Source organism: Sceloporus occidentalis, unplaced genomic scaffold (genome assembly GCF_023333645.1).
Source record: "Sceloporus occidentalis isolate IW3139 unplaced genomic scaffold, rSceOcc1.0.p SCAF_8, whole genome shotgun sequence".
Taxonomy (NCBI): domain Eukaryota; kingdom Metazoa; phylum Chordata; class Lepidosauria; order Squamata; family Phrynosomatidae; genus Sceloporus; species Sceloporus occidentalis.
Window position 1 is genome coordinate 47,091,991 of NW_028316988.1, and position 23,773 is coordinate 47,115,763.

The following is a 23,773-nucleotide window of genomic DNA, read 5'->3' on the forward strand; positions in this document are numbered from 1 at the left end:
AGCCTGAGACAGGTGGAACAGGTCTGTATTCTTGCCTCCGTATTGCATAGGTGAGGACTGAGACCGAGAGAGAAAACAGCTTGCCAACCTTCCTGGCAAAGTATGCCATCAGAAAGAGTCCAAGGATCAACCTGTGGGAATTAAGATCAACCTTGCTCATTTGTTTATTGAATGGAGCTCTCTTCTTTATTTATTATTTATAGCTCAACCCTGAGGGAGTGATAGACAGCATCCCATCACTGTGATTCATGGTGCTCCCTTCCCTGCAAAGATCTTTGGCCCTTTCACACTTCCCAGTCGTAATACTATGATTCCACTTTAGCTGTCATGGATGCATCCTATGGAGATATGAGGCTTGTAGTCTGGTGAGAATTCTAAATCACTGTCCATAAATTACAAATCCCACAATGTCATAGACTCTTCCCAAGGCATTTGAAGTGCAATCGTAGTACTATCATTCTATAGTGTGAAAGGGTCCCTTGTTGTGTTTTCCTTTCACACTTTGGGATATTGTTGTTGTTGTGTGCCTTCAAGTCGTTTCCGACTTATGGTGTCCCAAAGGCAAACCTTTCATCGGATTTTGTTGGCATGATTTGCTCAGAGGAGGTTTGCCATGGCCTTTCTCTGAGGCTGGGAACATGCGACTTGCCCAAGGTCAACCAGTGGGTTTAAAGGCTGAACTGGGAATCAAACCCCGGCCTCCAGACTTACAGTATAATCAAACACTCAAACCACTATGCAATGCTGGCTCACTTTGGGATGTGTGTTGTCTGCCTTCAAGTCATTTCCGACTCATGGTGACCCTAAGGCAAACATATCATGGGATTTACTTGGCAAATTTTGTTCAGAGGAGGTTTGCTATTACCTTCCCTGAGGCTGAGAACCTGTGACTTGCCCAAGAGGTTTAATGGCCAAACTGGGAATCAAAGCAGAGTTGTACTCTAACACTCAAACCACACCATCCTGGCTCTTTTTGGGATAGGTCCCAAATATCCCTCTAAGTGAGCTATATGTCTGGCTTCCACATCCTTCTGGTCTATCTCCAGTTTTGTCCATCCTTTTTTTCTTTCCCTTGCTCCTTCCTCCAATTGATTTCAGATTTGTCCTCTTGTCCATAGTTATCCCAATCTTAGAAACACTGGCCCATTCTCTGTCCTCTACTTTCACATCTCTGTCTCATTGTAAGGACTGTCTTTCTTGCTCTTTTCCCTCTTTTCTATCTCCTTTTCTCCACTGCTACTTTTCTTGGCAAAGAAAAAGTACAAATGAGCTGTCTGAAGGCACTTGGAGACAAAGAAATTGCTGATCATCTCTGTAGCTTTGTAACTGGTGTTCTACCAAGCAGAGCTGTCCATGGTGCTGCTCAGATTTCACAAGCTGGAGATAGAGGATAGGATTCTTTTCCCTCAGAGAATTCAAGTTTTTGCAAGTTCTTGTATTTTGCTTTCCAAAAGAAGAAAGCAAATCTGATCTCAGACTGCTTTCATCTCTCTTAAAAGCTATCATCCTTTTCCAGCTTTAGAGGTTTGACACAAGCAGTGTATTCCTTTCCCAAGATCTTTGATTATTACTCCTGGCTCTAATTTTAGTTGCTCCGAGACCCATACCTGGAATTCCTGAAGCAGAATGTTTCTTGTTCAGTCAAAGCAAGGTGCTTTGGGAGCGGGTGGGATGTATTGTCCCAAAATGTGTACTTCTTGCTTTCAACAGTTTTTGCAACTTGGCCTTTCTCCAGTTCAAGTCTTCTGGTATTTTGAAGGGATGCCATGGAGAAGCTGAAACAATCTTGTTTGCTGTCATTTTGGAGTACAGAACACAAACCAGTGGAGTTAAATTATAAAATCTAAACATTTGGAAGAACGTCTTTACTTTGAGAGCCTGTTCTAGGTTGCCTCAGAAGTTGGTGGACTCCTTATCTTTGGAGGCCTTTAAACAGAAGTTGGGTGGTCATCTCTCCGGAGTTCTTTAGCTGTATATTCTTGCATGGCTGTGGTTGGGATAGATGGCCCTTGAGGTCCCATCATTGATCTGTCAGCACTCACTTGACTCTTAGCCAGGCTTTTGAGATTTCATCTCTACCAGGCCTTGCTACTCTGTTCTTTCTTTTTTATGTGGTACAATCCTGACTATAATGAAAATAAAAAATATAAGAGGAAAATATATTATTCTACCATTACAGATCCAACTAAATAATCCTCCTAAAATGACTAATAATCATAACCACTCATTCTTACAAGGAAGAATACTGCTGCCCTTCCTTCTCAGTTTGCAATTGAACTAGAAGTTTAAAACATTTAACCAAAGTTAGTGTTGTCGTGCATCTTTTATGGCAAAATGCATATAAAATTTACATTTTGTCACCAAAATGTGCATCAAAAATATATGCATATTGTGCACTTTTTTAAATACAGGGGGAACTTGATGGAAAACAATTATGAAAAAACCACACACGTGCAAATCTGACACGAATGCCCCCGAGTGTGATCCATCCCTCCCTGTTCTGTACATTTTATAAACAGGAGATGTGAATATGGGGGAGTTTTAAGTATGGGAAGAAAGAATATGAATTGTGAAAAGGAAGGCTATATAATAGCTAGTGAGCAGTTCCATCAGGGTTTTAAACCTATCAGCTGATTTGCTGAAAGAGGCACTTGATACCATTGATGTGGTAGATTGAATGGCTAAAAAAAGGGTCTTTACTTCCTTAAAATTAGTGCTGTGTGCATCTATTTAGTTCACATCCAAGGACTTCCCCTCCTTTCCTACCTCCATCCTAGGTCCCTTCCCTGAAGGATGTTGTCTATCAGGTAGTGAAGCTAAAAAAGTTTCACTTGGGCTGCATAAGTATGTACAGATTAGTTCTGTTCAGTAGTCTTCTGTTGCTTGTGTAAAGGTAAGGGTTGCTTTGCTGAGCCTTCACTTTCTGGACTTGTCATTCAGCTGCTCAGGCTAATGATCAGATTAGTAGTGGAATGTCTTGGGGGACTGTGATGTTATCCCAATTATTTCTGAATGTTGATGCTTCTGGTGGATAAGTCGTATCGCCCAGTGGTATTGCAAATGGTTTAGTCCTTAGCATCTCTAGCTAAAATGATCCTTGCTTGTGGGCAAGGGGAATGTCTGCAGCTGAGGATCCTTCTACCAGTCAGAGTAGATTATTCTGAGTGAGATGAATAATGGTGACCTGATAAGAACCAGCATGTTGGTGTAGCAATTACATTGTCAGAGTAAGGCTGGAGAGAGCTAGGTTCAAGCTATGAAAGAATTCATAGCTAAATCACTCCTGAGATATGATCTTCCCAAGTTCCAATAAAGGAGAGGCCAGGATCTAGACCTGAGAGAGGAGGCTGAAGAGGAGGCTGAAGAACAGATTTGGCCAAGTCCACCAGGCGAAGAACAGCTTCATGCAGCTGTCCCTGTTGAAGAGCAGCCTCAGCCAGCAGGACAAAAACAGGACTCACCTGCAGCTCAAGGGGCAGAGGACACAGCTAGGGAGGCAGCACAGGCTCCAAGTCCAAAGACGAGGCACAAGGAGAGAAGGGCAGATCAATAATGCTCAATACGGCTGCTTGCCAAGCAGTAACAAAGAGACTTTTATCAGAACCAACTGATACCAACCCATTTAAGAGATGAGTCTCCCTAAGGCTGGTGCTGGAAGCAGCTTGTCTGGTTCTTGGCCAGCGTCCCTGTCTCCAGACATCTCCAACTCAAATCTTTGACTTCTTGGCTTCTTTGAGTCTTGGACTGTGTTGACCTTGCTTCTTGTTGATTTCCTTGAATAGGACTGCTTGACAAACCTAGGCCTCATTCCCATTTACAGATAAAACGGTGTGCGGTCCGAATTGATGGATCGATTTGACATCGGATCGTAGTTTACACTACACTTGCCCCAATCGCATTTTCTGTCATTTTCTGGCACCAAAATAACCCACTTGTGGTTATTTTGATGTGATTAAAAATGATTCAATTCCAAATGGCTGAAGGGGAAATTTGAATCATTTCCGATCCACTTGTGGTTCACATTTGCATGGAATTGTTTATCGAAAAACAAGTGGAAAAAATCAGCATCAAAAAGACGTGGATTAAATGGGTCTGGAGCATGACCCCCTCTTGGAATCGCTTCAGTGATTCGGATTAAGTGAGAACCAGGGTCATTTGAACCAGTTCAAACCGAATTGCGATCTGGTTTAAAAGGTAGTAGGAATGAGGCCCTATGAAACTAGATGGACTCCCATAGGAATGGATCCTTTCTGGTGCTGGCGATTTACTGCCTTTGCCAACACTATCTGTTAACTGTTCCCTTCCAGCCAGCCTGTGTATGTATTAGGTAAATCAAGATAAATCAGGATAAGTTTCTTCTAACAAGGAATTTTCATCTGATTCTAACATGAGTAACTGCTTAGTCCCATCTTAAGAAGCCCCTAGAAATTACTTGAGCTCTTTAGGATGAATTAGTTTAATACTGGTATTCAGCCACCTTTGCAACCATCTGTCAAGAAAGCCAGTCCACCATGATGTAATGTTTCCACTTTTTGCCCAAATATAATATCTCAGCAATAGCAGTGATAGCATCCTAAGAGCTTTCCATCATTGCCTGCTGACATTTTCTTCTCTTACTTGCATATATTCTTAGTTTTTTAATGGATCCCTCATTAAGGTTTCTCTTCGGAGCAATTTATCTTCAGGACATTAATTATGTAGCAGTCTTCAGGATGAAGTTGCTGGTGAAGCCTCAGAGGGTCTCAGATTTTAACTTTTTACACCCGGCTTTCAAACTACAGCTGGTTTGCCGAGACATGATTAAATGTTAAGACAATGAGACTTGGTTGATACTTAGCGGGAATGCAGAATAAAAAGTTGGTTTAGAAATAAACCCAAGATTAATGTTTAACCAAGGAGATTTTCTAGGTTAAAAGAAATCACCCCATAAGCTATTTGATTTTCTGCCTTCAGGAACAGCAGAATGCAAGTAAGTTGTGTTAATGTTAAAAAAGAAGATAAGCCTATGCTTGTTGGAACCAGTGTGATGTAGTGGCTTGAATGCTAGATTAGGACTCCAAGGGACCAGGGTTCAAATCCCAATTTAGCCATGGAAACCTACTGAGTGACTTTGTAGGTCGCACTCCATCTAAGAGAAAGGCAAAATTGACAAACCTCCTCTGAATAAACATTGCCAAGAAAACCTTGTGATGGGGTTACCATGAGTCAGAATCTACCCGAATGCAAATAACAACAAGAATATTTGTTTGCTTAGAAGCCCACTGCATTAAGAGTAGCTTAATCCCTAGTGATGTGTTTCAGACGGTACTGGAATTTTAAATTTTGTTGAGTCCTTTCACAAAATGATAAATTTCAGGCATGCATCATAATCTACACTGTCAATCATTTCAAGCAAGGAGTGCTTTGCATAAAAGGGAAAGAGGAGTGTCTTCCTTCGTCTCCAAAATTCAAAGCGCATGCAGTTATTCCATAGGACCTCCTGGACCTCTGGCCAACTCATTCATCCTACACACTTTATGCTTTTAAACCTATTGGGAGCCACATGTTTAGTGTGAAGTCGAAGGCTTTCATGGCCGGCATCCATGGTTTTGTGTGGCCACCACACTATGGACATCCCTGTAGTATCATTCATACTAAAAACTAATAGAAATTAACACAAACTTAAAATTTGTGCTCTCAGTGACTCAGTTTTACTTCAGTGAAGTCCTCCAGAGCATTATTCTCGGTTCCTTCTCTGATATTGTGGAAACTCTTTAAAAGACCCATAGTCGGAAATAATGCAGTTTCATGTCACTTTAACTGCTATGGCTCAGTGCTATGGAATTCTGGGATTTGGAGTTTTGTGAGCTATTGAGCCTTCGCCATCAGAAAGCTGTTGTGCCACAGCAAACTACAAATCCCAGAATTCCGTCGCATAATCATCCTTTCGAGAAAGAAACAAAAGACCAGCATGGGAATAGAACCATATTTTGGGGTCCTTCCATGTTGTCTGTGACGTCCATGTTTTAAAATAATTTTCAAGCACAGGAAGAAGCCACCATTCCAGAAGATAAATTAAAGAAGGGTCTCTGACGGATGTCTGCTTTTGTTTCTTAAGTTCAGTTAAACCAAAGGCTTGCCCCCATAAGAATGGAATGAATGCTTGCCCCCATAAGGATCCTGCCTCCTCAATGAAGTTTTCCACCAGTCCCCAAATTTCTAGCCTTGCAAAGAGTGAGACACTGAAAGTCATTCATACCTAGAACTCTTATATTTGCTGTGTGTGCCTTTTCTTGGTCACTTTACCTGGCCCTTTTCTTTGGATGCTTAAGCTGTATTTCTAGAGGCTCACCTGAAGCTTTTAGAATTCAAAGACAAAACTGTGTTGGTAGTGTGAGTTTTCAAAGACTTTGCACCTGAGGAAGTAAGCTCAGGTCTATGAAAGCTCATGCTACCAACCTCTGTCTTTCAGCTAGTCTCAAGGGTGCTAAAAGATCCCTTTGCACACTGACGGCTTGAGTTACTGTGATGCTAGAAATTTGCAGTTTGAAGGAAAATTACATAGGAGGGTGGCAGTATTCTGACAAAGGGACTAATGCCTGCATTTTGCCCTCCCAGAGCTACATCCCTGTATAAAGCAGCCAGAATGGTCAAGAACTGGAGCACCTGCCATATAAAGAAAGGTTACACTGTGAAGTCGAAGGCTTTCATGGCTGGCACCCATAGTTTTTTGTGGGTTTTTCGGGCTATGTGGCCATGTTCTAGAAGAGTTTCTTCCTGATGTTTCACCAGCATCTGTAGCTGAGAATGCTTCTCTGAAGGTGCCAGGCACAGATGCTGGTGAAACGTCAGGAATAAACCCTTCTAGGACATGGCCACATAGCCCGAAAAACCCACAAAAAACTAAAGGCTACACTGTTTGAGTGTGTTTAGAAAAAAAAAGGCAAGGGGAAGAGGAAACACATGGTTATAAAATTACATGTGCAATGCAATGAGAAAAGAGAATTCGTCTCCATATAGCAGCGAAGAACAGAGATATGGCTAAGCCATATTATTATTATTATTATTATTATTATTAGGACCACGGTGTTAAAGGAACCAGAAGCATGGCGGCTGTAAAACTTGTCCCAAAGCACAATGTGTCCCAATGTACAATGCGATCTGTTTTGTAATGGGAGCCCCTGTTGTACAACAGGACTTCTTACACAGTCCCTTACCATGTCTTGTTGCAACTCACTAGCATGAGTTGTGTATTATGGCAGCCAGGTAGCTATATCATCGTAAAGTTATGCATCACAGCATACAGGATCTCAGCCAATTTTGTCAAGCTTTGTTAAATAAACCCATAGCCTACTTTTGAGCATTTTTACTCTTGTACTGATTCAAAAGTGGTCTTGATCTCCTCTTTAAGACACAGGAAAAAAGCATTGGAGAATGGTTCTGTATTGAATAACAGCCGCTAGACTAGTGCTGGCTAAAAACTGGAAATTAGAGAAGATACTTAGCATGGAGGAATGGTTAGAAAAGGTTATAGAATTAAGAGAATTGGAGAAGTTAGTGGTTTGGAGCAATAAAAAACAACGAAAAATGGGGAAAAGAATGGAATCCTATAGTAAAATCCCTGAATAATAATAATAATAATAATAATAATAAATGTATTTATATTTTCCCACCTCTTCCAGATGGATCAAAGTAGGATTACAATCTAATAAAATACATACAAAAACACACCAATAAAATTCAATAACAGTAAAAATTCCATTAAAAACTAACTCATAAAAGGGACGTAAAAGAAACTCTGTTATAGCCAATTGTAAGATGGAAGAAAAGGTCAAGGAGTGTTAAACATAAGCGAAGGGAAATTAGAGATGACAAAAGAAGATAAATGTTTATTATTTCATAAGGACATATGTACAAAAAGGGGCATGAATACAAATGTAGATGCATGATTTGATGCATTTATTTGGAAGTAATACTAAAAACAATAATACATGAAAATAATGTCACTAATAAATAAGGAGACAGGTCTTTAAAGATTAAGAAATGCTTTATTTTATACTTTGGTGGAAATTTTGACAAATAATGATGTCAGCTCAGAAAACAATGAAACATATAGAATGTTATTGGACTATTATATACTTTTCTTTTATGCTTTTTAACCTTAAAACTAATAAAGAATATTAAAAGAAAAAAGTGGATTTGGCAAGTTTGCTGAAATCTTGCTGCCGTCTGCAAACGCTTCCCAATATCCACCGCTAAAATTTCAAATGACACAACTGGAAATGTTCCATAGAGTAAGTAAGTAAGTAAGTGTGTATGTCTACAGGGAATTAAAGAGACGAAAGAACTCTCTTTCCTCTGCTCCATTTATATGTTCAGACTGTTGGTTTAAGCGCCATTGCAAAACATTGTTTAATCATTGCATTTTACAAGATGATGAGATTTTTATTCATGAGAGCAAAGAAGGAAGTTCTTATAAAGGCAAGGCCTCCTAAATGGGAAAATTTAGGATGGGGTGTTGTTGTTATATTTTTCCACGCTTAAGCAACTATGCACACACAGAGAGGTCAAAACTTCTTAAGGGTGTTGCACTGGACACACAACACACAAATGTGGCCCTTGTGGGTTTTTGCTTCCCTTTTTTTGCAGAGTTTTAATTTCAGATAACGGTTATAGCTTGCAATAACTTAGAAGTTCGGTTCCTCTCCGCGGAGTTGTCTGCGGAGTCAAATAAACGATGCTTTATCTTTAATTAAACACCTTGAAGAAAGTGCCCCAATATTGTTCGACAACATGCTCACAAATTTCACTCCTCCCTCGTCCCCAAATTAACAGGTTCTATTACAGTAGCGAGGATTCATTTCGTAATTATTCGGAAGCTGCTGTTCTGTAATCCTCCAGTGAAATACACGGATACTTCACGGAAAAAGATAATTAAAAGCAATAATTCTAAGTACTGTGGGGTTTTTTATGAGAGTTTAAAAATTGCAGCAGTTTGTCATTGTCTTTATAAACATATTTGTGGGGGGGGGGGGTTGGATCGCAACTGATACTTTATTGTTATGGTTCCATATTAAGACTATATTGATAAAGCCCGCCTTTTCCGTCGGAGAGGAAGGAGCAGTGTTTTGTGCAAATTCTATAATTTCTATATCTGGTCAAGAATGATCTATAACATCATTAATATATGTAACCTATATATAATGTGGTGTCACTAGCAGAGCATCCCTTGTCAGCCGCACAGAACCGCTGTCGCTATTTCGGTAAGCTAAGAGGAAGGAAAAACCTTTCAAAATTCCATTATGGGATTTCTCTTCAGGTCGGCTGGCAGTTAAAGAATCTGGTCAATGCCTTGCGCGAAGACCCAAACGGCGTGATCTTGACCTTGAAGAAACGGCCTCAGAATACCCTGGTGTCTGCTCCTGCCCTTCTGAAGAATGTAAGGTGGAAGCCTCTGGCCTTGCAGGTAAGGTTAACCTAGGCCTGTGTTTCTTTCTGGTAAACATTGGTGCGGGACAGAGCGCCAAAAAGGGGCACCTCCCCAGAGCCTCTTTTTGCTCCGCAGGAGCACCGCAGTAAACAAATTGCGCAGTGCTGCTGCGGCGCAAAAAAGGAGCACCTGGAAGCAGCTCCTTTTTCTGGCGCTGCTGCAATGCAGCAAAGCGCCAGAGACGTCGCAATGATGTCGCAGCTACGCTGCTCCCTTTGGAAGCAGCGCATCTGCGACGTCATTGTTGTGTGCCCCATCTGGTGGCCGCGCCGCAACTGTGGTGCCCTCATCACATGCGAGGGTTGCCAGGTGTGTGGGTGCTCTGACCACTCGGCAACCCTCACACGTGACAAGTGTGCCGCAAAGGCCCGTCTGTTTGGGGCCATAGTTTTATGAAAGACCAATCAGAAAAGTCCTCTCATATATATATATATATATATATATATATATATATCACATACGCGCACACACATACACACATATTCCTGTTTGCAAGACAAATCATGCAACTCTCAAGGCTATTGTTTAACAATGGACCACAGAGGAGGGGGAAACAGCTCAAAGGAACCCTTATGCCATAAGTATGGGGATTCCCCAGCTGTGTTTTTATTACCATATATATTTGACTATAAGTCGACCTCATGTATAAGTCGAGGGCAGGTCTGGGGGCCAGAATTATGGATCTTGACATGACCCGTGGATAAGTCGAGGGTAAAACTTAAGGGCATATAATAAAGGATGTAAAAGATGGAGCACAGGAAAACACTGTCAAAGAACCTACAAAATTCCAGCAGGCGTGACTATTTGTGCTCACCCTAAAGGCTGGATGGATGGGAAAGTAGAGGGAGGTCAGTGCTTTCAGGATAAGTTGCATTCTTGCCTTTCACCTTAAGAGTTAAGGTACAGTACTTATATTGACCCCTGGATTTGTCGACCTAGCTTTTTGGGGTCAATTTTTTGACTATAATTTCTAACTTATACATGAGTACATACGATATTTAAGATGTAAGTCTCTCTTCTGGTTTTTCTTTTCTGCCCAAACCAGCGTTGGACAGGTGCTACAAGGCACCCAAAGGATTTTAATGCTGAACTGCTAATATACAGCAGATGGGGCAACTCTAAGGAGCCTTTATGCAGTCTTTCTTACTTCAGTGAGGAACCAAACACGAGCTGAACTCCATTCAGAGCCATTGTAAAAGTCCTGTGTGTCATTATTATATGATATTATATGATATTCGCTTCTACCTCCCCAAAATAATCTGACTACAGATAAAGAAAACCAAGGGGAAAACTGGACTGAATCCTTTCCCATGACATGCAGCATTTCAATGCAGAGGAACCCTTTCTGTAGTGGAAGAAGGTGGATCTCATTGAGCCAACCAAACCTTGCAGACACCGAAACACTCATATTTTGCAAATACTAAACAGCTCATCTTTCAAATGTTCCAAGTGCTTCGCATATATCATTGCTGAGCGTTACATGGCAAATGTTTTGGAGCACATTTGGAATAACTGATAATTAACTTTTCCCCATTTAATTCTCTTGTTTTACTGCTGATGCTCCTGTGGCTTTATTATCTGTGCTTATATTTTATTGCGTTTTAAAATTGTTTTGTTTCCGTCTTGTTGTTCATCCTGTGGATCTGGTTAGATAGAAAGGTAGGAAATAAATTCTTTTAAAGAAAAATGAAAATGAATGAATGAACAAAGGGCATGGCAATCTTTCAAGTGCAACAGTGCATCACTGAATACCAAAGTCACGGCCACCCATGCCATAGTATTCCCTGTCTCAATGTACAACTGTGAAAGCTGGACAGTAAAGAAAGGTGACAAGAAGAAAATCAAGTCATTTGAAGTGGGGTCTGGAGGAAAGTTCTACTGGTATAATGGATTGCCAAAATAAATAAATAAATGGGTCCTAGAGCCAACTGATCCAGCATGGCAATGGTTTGACCACTGGATTACCACTCTGGAGACCAGGGTTCGAATCCTGGCTCAGCTATGAAAACCCACTGGGTGGCCCTGGGCAAGTCACTGGTTCTCAGCTTCTGGGGAAGGTAATGGCAACCCTCCTCTGAACAAATCTTGCCAAGAAAACCCCATAATAGATTCAGTACACCTTAGGATTGTCATAAGTCAGAAAAGACTTGAAGGCACACAATGACAACAAGACCAAACCAAGCCTGGATGAAAACTAGAAGCCAAAAGGGCTAAACTGTGGCTATACAGTGATATGACATGACATATTAGAAGAGGTAACAATGCTGGCAACTTGAAAGCACACAGGCACACACTAGGATTCTGGCTCCTACTACACAGCAAAACACTCCAGCAACTCTACAGCAACCTGCAAATCAAATGCGTCATATTTTCTGAGACTTCTTCCTTTGAGAGGATAGGATATAAATCTAACGGCTTTCCTTTCATATCTTTTTTATTATTACCATTATTGGAATCCCAACTGGAGGAAGAATACAGTCAGAGTCACTGCATTGTCTACTAACAGCTCCTTATTCACTGGCTCTCATGGGCAAAATCAGTACTAGTAAGCTAAACCATTGTCTGTTTCCATCATATTACAGCTGTTCCTTCTCCCTCCCTCCCTTTTCTATTTATACTTTTGAAGAAGGAATTTAAAATCTTTCTTAGATTCTACAGCCTGCTTATTTTCAAGCTTTTGGGCCCATGGATTATGAGTTTGAAGACAAGTATTACTTATTTTTTTCCAGTATGTAAATAATCAAAGCAATCATGAATTATTATTGCTTGATCTGCCTGCTGAGTTGCTGATGCTTTCCAAACGAATTTTAAAAGGAAGCCCTCCGCAATCTGCTGCGTACACAATTGTGACTTTAGACTGTCTCTTTAAATACAACTTTAAAATAAAACACATGCAATTGGAGAAAATATAGGGAGGAATTCAGAAGTCCAGAACATTGTGGATTGCCACAAAAACCAAACATTATTTTTTTAAAAACTGCTGCTATTGCCATTTATTGTGCAGCCCCTCTGCTTCTCTTCCCGCAAAATAGTGGAGGAAACAGGAACTATGCTATTCCCACAGATGATGGTGAGCCCCATCCCTGAGAAGATGTTGCAGAATTTATCTTCCCCCTAAAAATATCCAGTGAAATTGCCCTCTGAGTCATATCATTTTAAACAAACCTGATTTCATCTGGTTTTAGAAGCTAAGGAGCATTGTTTCTGGTTAGTACTTGGATGGGACACAATGGTTGCAATCCCATATGGCTACAATCCCATGTGGCTCAGCTTAGAGTAGTATACCTATGATATACCACCTCCCTGACATAGTCATCTCTGATGTCTCTCCCACTCCACTTTACACATCCATTCCCTGCTTCATTGGGAGCAGGCAGGATTGCAGACGTCTCTGGATATGTCTCTCTTTTTGTTGTTGTTAACTGCCCTTGGGTCGATCCTGACACATGGTGATCCTGTGGATGAGACATCTCCAAGACTCCCTATTTCCCACTGCTCTGCTTAGGTCCTGTAAATTTATACCCATGACCTCCTTAATAGAATCCATCCATCCAGCATCTTCCTCTTTTTCTACATTCCCTCCACCTTTCTTAGCGTTGTTGTCTTTTCCGATGAGTCGTTCTTTCTTATGATGTGACCAAAGTATGACAGCCTCAGCTTTATCGTCTTGGCTTCCAGGGAGATTTCAGACTTGATCTGTTTTAGGCCCCATTTGTTTGTCTTTTTGGCCATCCACAGTATCCTCAGCCCTTGTCTCCTATCCGCTTTCTTCACTGTCCAGCTCTCGCAACCGTACATGGTAAGGGGAAAAACAATGGCTTTGCGATTCTAACTTTCATGTTGGATATCTTTACATTTTAGGATTTTTTTAATTCTTTCATAGCTAACCTCCTCATTCCTAGTTTTCTTCTTCTTTCTTGACTGCAGTCTCCATACTGATCAATCTTTGACCCATGGTATGGGAACTCTTTTACTGTTTCAATTTCCTCATTGTCTAGGGTGAATCTGTTAGATCTTCCATAGTCATTATTTTTGTTTACTTTATTTTGAACAGTAAGTCTGCCTTTGCACTTTCTTCTTTGATCTTTATTAGTAGTTATTCCAGGTCTCTGATATTTTCTGCTAGTAGTATGGTGTTGTCTGCATATCTCAGATTATTGATATTTCTTCCTCCTATCCACGTTCCTCCTTCTTCTGTGTGCAAGCCAGCTCTTCATATGACATTTTCTGCATGCAAATTGAACAGATAGGGTGAAAGGATGCAGCCTTGCCTGAGCCCTTTGCCAATTGGGAACCATTCTGTTTCTCAGTGTTCTGTTCTAACAGTAGCTTCTTGTCCTAAGTACAGATTTCTTATCAGGACTATCAGATGTGTTGGCACTCCCATGTCTTTAAGGGCGTTCCATAGTTTTTCATCATCTGTGCATTTGAAGGCTTTGTATTGTCTATAAAACACATGGTGATCTTCGTCTGTCTCTGTAGCTGTGTCTCCATAGCCAGGCATCAAATGATTGCAGCAGTACTGTGACCCTGATAAGTCCTGGTGCTGTTGTCATCATTTCATTCTACAGAAGATGCTTAGGTGATCCTGGCTACTCACCACAAAGCAGGGAATTGCTATTTTGATGCTATTCAGGATGTGGAGATGGTTGGGTGCTGCAGAAGGAGGAAGGCAACACCAACCTCTGCAGTGGCTCCCAAAAAGAACACACACATGGATAAGGGAAATGTGCATGTGCATGTGTCCCTAAGAGGATGTTAGCCCACATCAGGTTTCTCCAAGTAGGATCAGGAAAGAATCCTGCTTAAAAGCCTGGAGCACTTCTGACAGCCATATTTGACAATGTTGGTTTCAACGGATCAATGTTCTGACTGTTGAACAATGTCTTATATTCCTCATTTCTCTGCCCTTAAGAGGCCATTTGTGGGTTGTTTTATTTGAAACAGAACTTTTGCATGATGTCAGAGGAACCCAATTCCATTCTGTTGCTCAGTAGTTGCTGAACCCAATAAGAAGACTCCAGTGTACCTCTCCAGGCATCTATTGTACTGCAAGTTATTATTATAGTGAATATATGGCATGGAATGCTCTCTGCTGAATGGCTGAGCATTTCATTGCCATCACAGTTGTGACAGCTGAATGACTGAGTGAGAATGCATTTCAGAGATTTCTCAGAAGTGGGAAATATTTTCCCCTGATATGAACTGGCTTGTCACTCATCATAAATTTTTGCATTTCCTTGCCACTGGCCACGTGGGATTGATTTAAACAAGCGCAATCTGAGCTATCTCCAGTCAAAGCAAGCCACCTGTTTTATGTGATTTTACCAGCCAGCAGAAATATTTAGATTTCCTCACTTTCTAGGTGAGGTGAGGATTAAGCATACAGTGAACCATTTCTCCTCAGGTCCTCAATCCAAGTGCAGTATCATTCCCCCTACTGTTGTGATGAACCTGAATTCTGAAGACCCAAGAGGATCAAGAAAGTTACAGAGTATTTTGGGTTGATGAAGGTCCTTTCCCAAAAATCAGGGGGGGGGGGGGACAAAACCATCTGACCCCTGAAGGAGCAAAATAACAGACCATTCCAGATAACTCTGGGCCACTGGAAAATAGCAGAGGGATCATCTCCTCAAACAATGGGAACTCCTGCTCCTAAAGGTGCATTTACACTGTAGAAATAATGCAGTTTGACACCACATTAAGTGCGGTAGTTCCATTCTATGGTTGCCTAGCTTCTAAGGTGGGTTTTAGGTGCATTTGCAGTCATGGCAATAGTGTCATGATCATAAATGGGAATACAGTTACAAAGTCATAGGTCTTAGCTTAGAATCATAGAATAGAATCATAGAATCATGGAATTGGAAGAGACCTCAAGGATCCAGTCCAACACCCTGCCATGCAGGAACTCACAATGAAAGCACCCCTGATAGATGGCCATCCAGCCTCTGTTGAATAACCTCCAAAGAAGGAGACCCCATCCTACTCCAAGGTAATGTGTTCCAAGTCAAACAGCTCTTACTGTTTAGATGGAATATTTTTCCCCCTGTAGCTTGCATCCATTGTTCTGGGTCCTGTTCTCTGGAGCTGCAGAAAACAACCTTGCTCCATCTTCAATATAACATCCCATCAATTATTTAAACAGGGCTTTCATATCATCTCGAAACCTTCTCTTTTCCAGGCCGAACATACCCAGATCCTTAAGTATCTCCTCATAGGGCATGGTTTCCAAATCTTTCGCCATTTTAGTAATTGCCTAACAGCATGCCAGCCATATATTACAGAAAATATGTATGTTGGTCATTTAAGACAACCCACTATTCAATGCAGGATCATCCATATTGTATCTCTGATACCTATATCTCCAGCAAGGGATGTAAATAATATTTGCAAATTTCCTTGCAAAATTTCTTGATGAGGAAGGATGCCTTGAAATGGTAAGACACTCCACTGAGAAAACTGCCAGTCTCTATAAGCTTTTTAGCTTTCTCGAGACAGCAAAAAGCAAGTCCTTTCTTTTCATTTTCTCTGGTCTTTGTAAGGAAAACATGATATTATGAGCAAAATATGTTTATACAACAACAGCAGCAGAAAGGTGTTCTGCAAATACAGGTCGAGTCTCCCTTATCTTGAATTCCAAGATCAGAAAGACTCCCAAAATCCAAAATGTTTTTCATGGGTTTCTGTGATAGTGACCCTTTTATTTCTGATGGTTTAGTGTACACAAACTTTGTTTCATGCACAAAATTATTTTAAAACATTATTAACTATTTTTATTAAAAATTGCTTACAAGCTATGTGGATAAGGTGCATATGAAAGATCGACCCATGGGTCCTGCCCTGCGAAACAACACAGTTCACGCTATTTTTTCATATGTGTAAATTGGCTCTAGAATTCTGTGAGCTAAAGGATCTGATGTAACGAAGCCTCCAAAATATCTCTCTTGGCCCTGTCTCAGCATTTTCCATCAGTGCTTTATCTTTGCCATAAAGTGTCGTGGAACAGCAGGAGGATGTTATCCTGTGACAGTGTTTTATTCCAATGTTGTCAGCTTTTAATTAGAAAACATGGCAGTCGTGCCAACCATGCTGTGTTTGCCCCCAGTGGGGCCCTGCCTGATATGAGTGGGCTGGTTTCATATCAAAGAACCCATGCGGATACTTGAAAAGGTCTCCTTCCCTTACAGTTACAATTTTTGGTCCTGTCCCCCAGTGGAACCGAATTACCTTAGCAAGCGACTTTCTTTCCACGATTTTATGTATATTTATGGAAGGGCGCTGTTGATGTCTTCACTGGCTTACATTGCAGTACCATCAAGAGTGAATAATGTCTAATAACCTGAAACAATGAAATCCAAATTAAAGAGTTATGTATAAGTACATAGACTGGCATGGATATGTTTAGAAATTAGATATGCTATATTGCTAATATGTGCCTGCTTAACAGTTGTTCTGAAATTTCCAAGAGTAGTATCCAAATTCTTGTACTATTGCGCAGGATCTATATGTTAAAACCTAATAATAATTAAAAAGAATAGTATCCAAATCATTGAGACATCAGGCATATTTGAAGCTACTCTTAAAGTGTGTTACCTCCTTGGAGATGTCCAGATTTCCTTTTTGGAGATGCCTCAGATGGGTCTTGACCTGATATATTGATAAAGTCAGACATTTCTCTAAGAACAAATGAAGGATTATTCTGTTTTCCAAGGTGGTTCTCTCCATGGGAGAAGAGGGAAAGCTCCATCCTGATGGAAGATATCTCAGGATAAAAGTCAAGCTCCTTCCTCTTCTTCTTCTCCTGGGAGAAAATTGGATGACGAATGGAATAGCAGAATAGTGACAAAAGACCAAGTAGGATCTTGTGTTTGTTTGGTCTAAGAACCCAAAACCTCTAGAAAATGACATTTCTCAAGTGTCCTGTGACACCCAATGTAGCTACCAGTAAAGGCCGCCATAGAAGCCCTTCTCATTATTACCCCCATCATCAAATTAAGATGCTAAAGGAAAGAAATGAGGCTGTTGAGGTGGTGAAGAATTGAATCAAGGAAGGGTTGTGTTCAGTGTCATAAACACAACTGAATTATGGGCATCCGTATTCTGTATAGCTTAGTTCTAAGTTTGGCTCCGTAACTGGTACTGACATTCTTATTGTGCAATGCTTCTGATTTTTTAGGATGTTATGGAAATGTTAAGGATGTCATGGGAATGTGAAGGATTTCCATCTGTGTGCATATACTGGAGGTTGAGAGAGACGCTCTGTATGGAGGCAGTGCAGTAGTTCCTCTACCTAGTACTGCCTGCAATTCTCTATCTCCAGTCTTAAAGGTCTTTCAGTTCTCATTTACATTTCACACTCAGCTATGGCTACTGGAGTGGAAAATACACATCTACTTTATCAAGCAGGAAGGCTGTGCATAAGCGTCAAATATACCACATTCCCCTCTAAAATATTTGGAATTAATAGTCCGAAAAAGATTAGGGCACCCCTTTGTGAATAGGAATGGATGGATTGCTCTATTCCGGTCCATTTCAAACCTTCGTTCATAAATCTTGTTCATCCCATTTCTGCACTGAGCTGTGCTTTTTTATTAATCATTATCATCATCATCATCTGTACAATTTTCTCCTTTTTGAGAAACTCATATCCTCACAAAACTCATATTTATAAACACATTCTCCCAATGTATGCATTTTTGAATTATTAAATATGCATTTACTGCTTTCCTGTTTGGGACTTATGTCTTTTTAAGTGGACTTATGAATATGGGAATTAGAACTACATGGTGGTATAATGTCCATATCCAATAAAGGGCTGCCGTTACATTACTACATAACAGAGTCAGCAAAGTGCCCAATGTGCACTGGTGCCTAATGTACATGTGCATCTGTCCTGATACTCATTGGGCACCAATGCACACTGGGCACTCTTGCTGGTGTCCCATCACACAAATTTACAATTCAGTAAAGGGATTTCTTTCACCTTGGCTATGTAGCTAGGCTAAATAAAGTTACATAATGCAATAGGTCATATAGCATTCAAGCAATTTAATATACATTTCAGCTTATACTTTATAAGCCTGCCCATGCTTTGAGCTTTGCTGGGGAGGACCTTCTCTCTGTCCCACCATCCTCACAGGTATATCTGGTGGGGACATGGGAGACAGGGCCTTTTCAGTGGCTGTCACCAGGCTCTGGAACTCCCTTCCCAGAGAAGTTAGGCTTGCATTCTCCCTACTTTCTTTCTCTGGGCAGGTGAACATCTTTCTGTCTTGACAGGTCTTTGAGGATTGATTATAGAAGGCCAATCCAAGCTAATCAATGTGCTGGATTTTTCTATGTGTTGTGTTTGTGTTTTTTTTAATGGTTTATATTTTGACTGACTTTAATTTTTTCATAGTTTAATCATTTTTTTAACTTTGATATTTTGAAAATTTTTAACTGCCTGTTTTTAAAACCTGTTGCAAGGCACTTTGAGTCCCAGCAGGATGGTGAGAGAATACAAAGAGAAAAAGAAACTTGCACAGCATGATGGAGTGACTGCTGGAGGACACTTAGGAGGAGACCAAGCCTGGAAAGCTTCTCAAGGAAGCTAAGGGCTGAGACAGATGGCCCAAATGCGGCATGGTGGCGGCAATAGTAGGGTTCCGGAACGTGCAGCAGCTGCATGGTCCAGAACCCTACGACGTGCGGACGGTGGCCTAATGGCGGCCCTCCATCCACATGGGGGCTGTCATCTTGGCGTAAGTGACATGCAGCGTCCACACATTGTTGCACATTGCTTACATCATGAGTGTGCTATTGGTGCCCTCGCGACATAACCTGGGAGGGGCAAAAAGAACCCGGAAGAACCGGGTTCTTTTTACTGTAGAGGGACGCGGTAAAAAAGTAAAATAGGCGCCTGCAGACCACCGTTTTTCGGCATTATGTATTGGGCCTAAGGGAGGCCCTGCCTTCCTTCTCTTCTTTGTGTCTACCTTGGTGGAATGGCTCATGGCCAACCATGATTAAAGTGCCCCACTGATTCCAATGGTTCTGTTTTATTCATGACTGAATCTGATCCAACTCAATGTGGCCAACAGCCTTCAAATAATTGTGATATTTCCTTTCCCTGACCCTTGAGATATCACAACTGGAGATGACCTGGACTGAATCTTGGACCTTATCCTTCTTGTGCAAGTGACCTATTTGTTGTGAATAATCAATTCTTCAGTATACATACACACAGACTTACAGACACACACACACAGACAGAGGAACATTTTTTAGTTGGAGAGAAAGAGTTGTTTCCTTCCACTATAGTATCACATTCCAAAATATCTTTGAGCTTCCAATGTTTTTATGAGATAGAGATATTTTCACAAATCTCTCTTTGGGGACAAATACTGGTTATAGCCAACCCTGAGAAAGCTTCCAAGAAAGTGATGCCAGGCAGGCCAATGCACATGCCAGCTTTTGTTGCAGCAAGTGGGGAGAGGGAGGCAAAGGGCTAGAAATGGCTAGTTTACTCAGTATGTGCTTTCTCTCTTTTTCCTTCTTTCTCTCTTTCTCTTCATCCTCTCTCCCTCCCTTTCATTCTCCAGCCTGTTATTCCAACCAGCCCAACGAGCAGCTCCACAACACCAACCAGCACAATGGGCTTGAGCTCCAAAATGGACAACTCGACTCTCCAAGATGTTTTCATCCTCTCACCCATGTCAGGACTCTATGGCCCCAGGTACCCCTTGCATGTGGACATGAGAACCATAGTTTTAGATTATAAACAGAAACTGCTGGTTGGATCAAGACTTAATCAAATTAGATCCGTTGGAATCAATGGGACTTAAATACAGTTATGACTAACCTAAGTCCCACTGATTTCAGTGGGTCTACTCTAAGTACGTCTAAGTCTGGGTCTGACCTTCATGGATTTTCTCTCAGCTTCTTCCCTCTTGTTCAGACAGACAGAACCTCTCTTGTCTCTGATGACACTAAATGCTCATATGTGGAGATAAGGCACATATCAACTTTGCACATGTTTGGATCACACAGGCACAGAATCTGGAAACAGAATTCAAAAACAATGCCATGTTAGTCTGCATTAGTATGCAAAGTGCTCTTGTAGCACCTCTGAGACTAAGGAGCTTATTGCACAGGCGAAAGGGGGAAATCATGCATTTTACCACATGCAAGAACACCGCCGATGCTGCCAGAAGTCCCCAATTCGTTCCCCATCCATCCCACAGAGGCCGATTTTCAAGAACTAATCAGGATCAGCCTCTGTGGGATGGATGGGGAACAAATTGGGGACTTCCGGCAGCATTGGCAGTGTTCTCCCATGCGGTAAAATGCATGATTTCCCTGTTCTGTTCCCTTCCTGCCCCTTTCGTTTCATGCCATTTCCGTTCCCCAGGATCCATACGATAAGCTCCTAACTGAGAGAACCCTGTTTGTGAATTGCAAATATGCATAATAGGACACTGGCAAGAGTGTCCCAATGCTCACTCGGCTCTACCAATAGGCATCAATCCTGCTTAGGTGATGTCCCAATGCTCAGTGGGCCCAATGCACACTGATTCCATTGTTCCTTAGTCCCAACATGCATTAGTCCTTTTGCCAGCTCCCCTGTGTAATAACTTAACGGTAGTCCTTACTGGATACAGATGTTACTGAACTGCCCAATTGCAAGTTCTGCAGACTTAAATCTACTCACAAAAGATGTGAGTTCCCAACAGGAGTCCAGCCAATAATTCTGTTTAGAAATATTATATTCTGAGTAGAAAATGCTGCAATAGCGGATTTGTTCTTTGAAAAGTCCACACTTGGTTGATTTGCACAAAAATTTTCTGAGCAGGAAGCAATTTTGCACAGAATAAGTCCTGAATTGTGAATAAGCCTCAGAAACTGTGTGGTTTTTAAAGACTTTCTCACAATAGGTAGAAAATTATTCAAACTACTCCTTGAGAGAAAAACCTAGTGAAACATGACATCCCTGGTTCACAGCAGTGTTTGGTGCCTTCAGCCAAGGCTGCTGGATGAATACCCAGATGAACTCATCAGACCTTGTTTTCAAACACCAACCACTGACTTTGTCTCTCCGTTTGATAAATGTTTTTTGAACTGAATGCGAACTTCCTGTGATATTTCTAAAGAAAAGCAGGATACAGTCATCTATGTCATGTTTATTCTTTATGTTTCAACACTGATTAGAAAAGCAACATTTGTCTTTTTGCAAACCATGGTCACTGATTTGTCAGTAACATTTGTCTCATTTCTTTCTCTCTCCTTAGAGACGACATTGGTATTGTGTCTTGTGATGACATCAGTAAATATGGCGTTGGGAAGTCTGGGATGAAGGGTTCAGAGTCTCCAAGCTACTTTTTGGAACATGAAAGTGGAAAGTATTATACTTTAATTGAAGGCGAAGGCCATCCAGTGAGCTCTGAATATGAAAGAGGCAGAGCGACAGGGGTGCGGCGGAGAGAAAAGACACCCACACATGGTACACTCACTGCCTTTGACCTTTTAAAGTTATTAGCTTGTATGATTTCTTCCGTTTATAGGCTGATTCATAGCCCCATGTTCAGCTGGAAAAAGTTCTCCATTGCTTGTATTAATTTAAGTGGAAATTTCAGGGGGAGATTGCTATAACCAAAATGTGGGGTTTCAGCATCCTGTATATACAATTACAATGGACCCTCTGTATCCACGGATTCTTTATCCACAGATTCAAACATCCACAGCTTGAATACACACACACACACACACACACACACACACCAAAAAGCAAACCTTGATTTTGTCGTTTTATATAAAGGACACCATTTTACTATGCCATTGTATTTAATGGGACTTGAGCATCCACGGATTTTGGTATCCATGGAACCAAACACCAGCAAATACCAAGAATCCACTGTATTGATTTCAGATGACTACATGGTTATGATTTTGCCCCATCATAAGACAGGAGAGTTCCACTGGACCACTGGATTTCATCAAGCCTAGTTTCCCATTTCACACAGTTCCCACCAAATATTTCTAAGGTATGGATGAGCGGATTTGCCAGTGCCATTTATTTCCCATTTCTAGGCCCCTTTTTGTACTGGTTTCATATAGATTTTTTATTAAATTGATTTATGATGAGATGTATACCTGTTGACTAGATCCTATTTCTGTGAGTTTTAGAAACACATACAATGAATTTTTGCTCATTTTCCAAATGTTTGCATATTATCAATGACTTTTTTTGTTTTATGGAATGCTGTGTAAGTCTAGAAATGTATGAATTTCTTACCATAAAGGAAGGAATACAGGAAGCTGCCTTACATGGAGTCAGGCCATTTGCCCACCTCACCCAGTGTTGTTAAAACTGAGTGGCAGTAGCTCTTCAGGGTTTCAGGTGAGACTTTTCCCCTTTAGCTTTACCTAAAGATTCCTGGTAATCTCTGAAAGTCTCATTTCCAAGTACTAGATGAAATGGGACCCCAGGATCAGCAATTGTGCACATATGTTTGAAAATATTTGTGCATGGTCAGCTGTAACGCGCTGGATTTGCCATGCTCTCTTTTTTGGTATCAGCCATCTGTCTCTTTTCCTTGATGGCACAGCTGTATATTTTAAGAAACGAATGCAAGAAACAGAGGGCCTAGAGCTTCATAGTGAAATGCATGTGTCATTTTTACAAGATCCCAGGCTGCATTTCTAGGCATCTGGTTTATTTGTTTTTTAAGTACTGTATTAGGTAGCAGGCAGTGAAGTAGGCCTCCATCTGAGACCTAAAGAGCCTCTTCCAGCAAGAGCAAACAATACTGGACTGGACTGACAAATACTTTGAGATGTATAAGACAGCTCCTTGTATTCCTGTGAATGGTGTTTTCAGGAAGTTTTCCATTGATGTGCCATTTACAGTTGTGGCCATTTTGGAAGGAGGATCGGGACTGAGAGACGAATGGTGAAAATATCCCTTTCATGTATAAAAACCATCACCTTTGAGTGAATTCCATAAGCATCTGAATTATTCTGTGATTATGCAAAGTGGATAGCTTCTTTGTTATCACTTGGAAGTGCTCTGAAGTTGATTGGTAATCAATTGCAAAAAGAAGGGTTGGCCTGGAAACTCATTAGCTTTTGCTCTTGCTCTTCTGCTTCTTTGAATAGCTGTCAGAAGAAATGACAATAAATTGGACACTGAGAGATGGGTGTCTGGGAGAGATGCACCAGAAGTCTGGTTGGAACCTGTATAGTATACAGAGCAGTTTTCCTTTCAAAGTGACAACATTTTTCTTACAATTATCCTTCAGTTGGTTCTGATTCATGGATAACAGA

At 41.0% G+C, this 23,773-nt stretch overlaps 1 protein-coding gene across 3 annotated transcripts in view; it reads left to right on the top strand.

Moving 5' to 3' along the window:
• The window catches only part of LOC149308838 (connector enhancer of kinase suppressor of ras 2-like), a 318,424-nt gene that overhangs the window by 194,186 nt on the left and 100,465 nt on the right, over positions 1-23,773 (top strand). For 2 of the 3 annotated variants that reach the window (XM_089536538.1, XM_089536539.1), the window contains exons 9-11: positions 9,299-9,445; positions 20,053-20,186; positions 21,739-21,950. In XM_089536538.1, coding sequence (XP_089392664.1) covers positions 9,299-9,445; positions 20,053-20,186; positions 21,739-21,950 — 493 coding nt within the window. The remainder of the gene's footprint in view (positions 1-9,298; positions 9,446-20,052; positions 20,187-21,738; positions 21,951-23,773) is intronic. The other variant, XM_089536540.1, reaches the window with a different exon arrangement.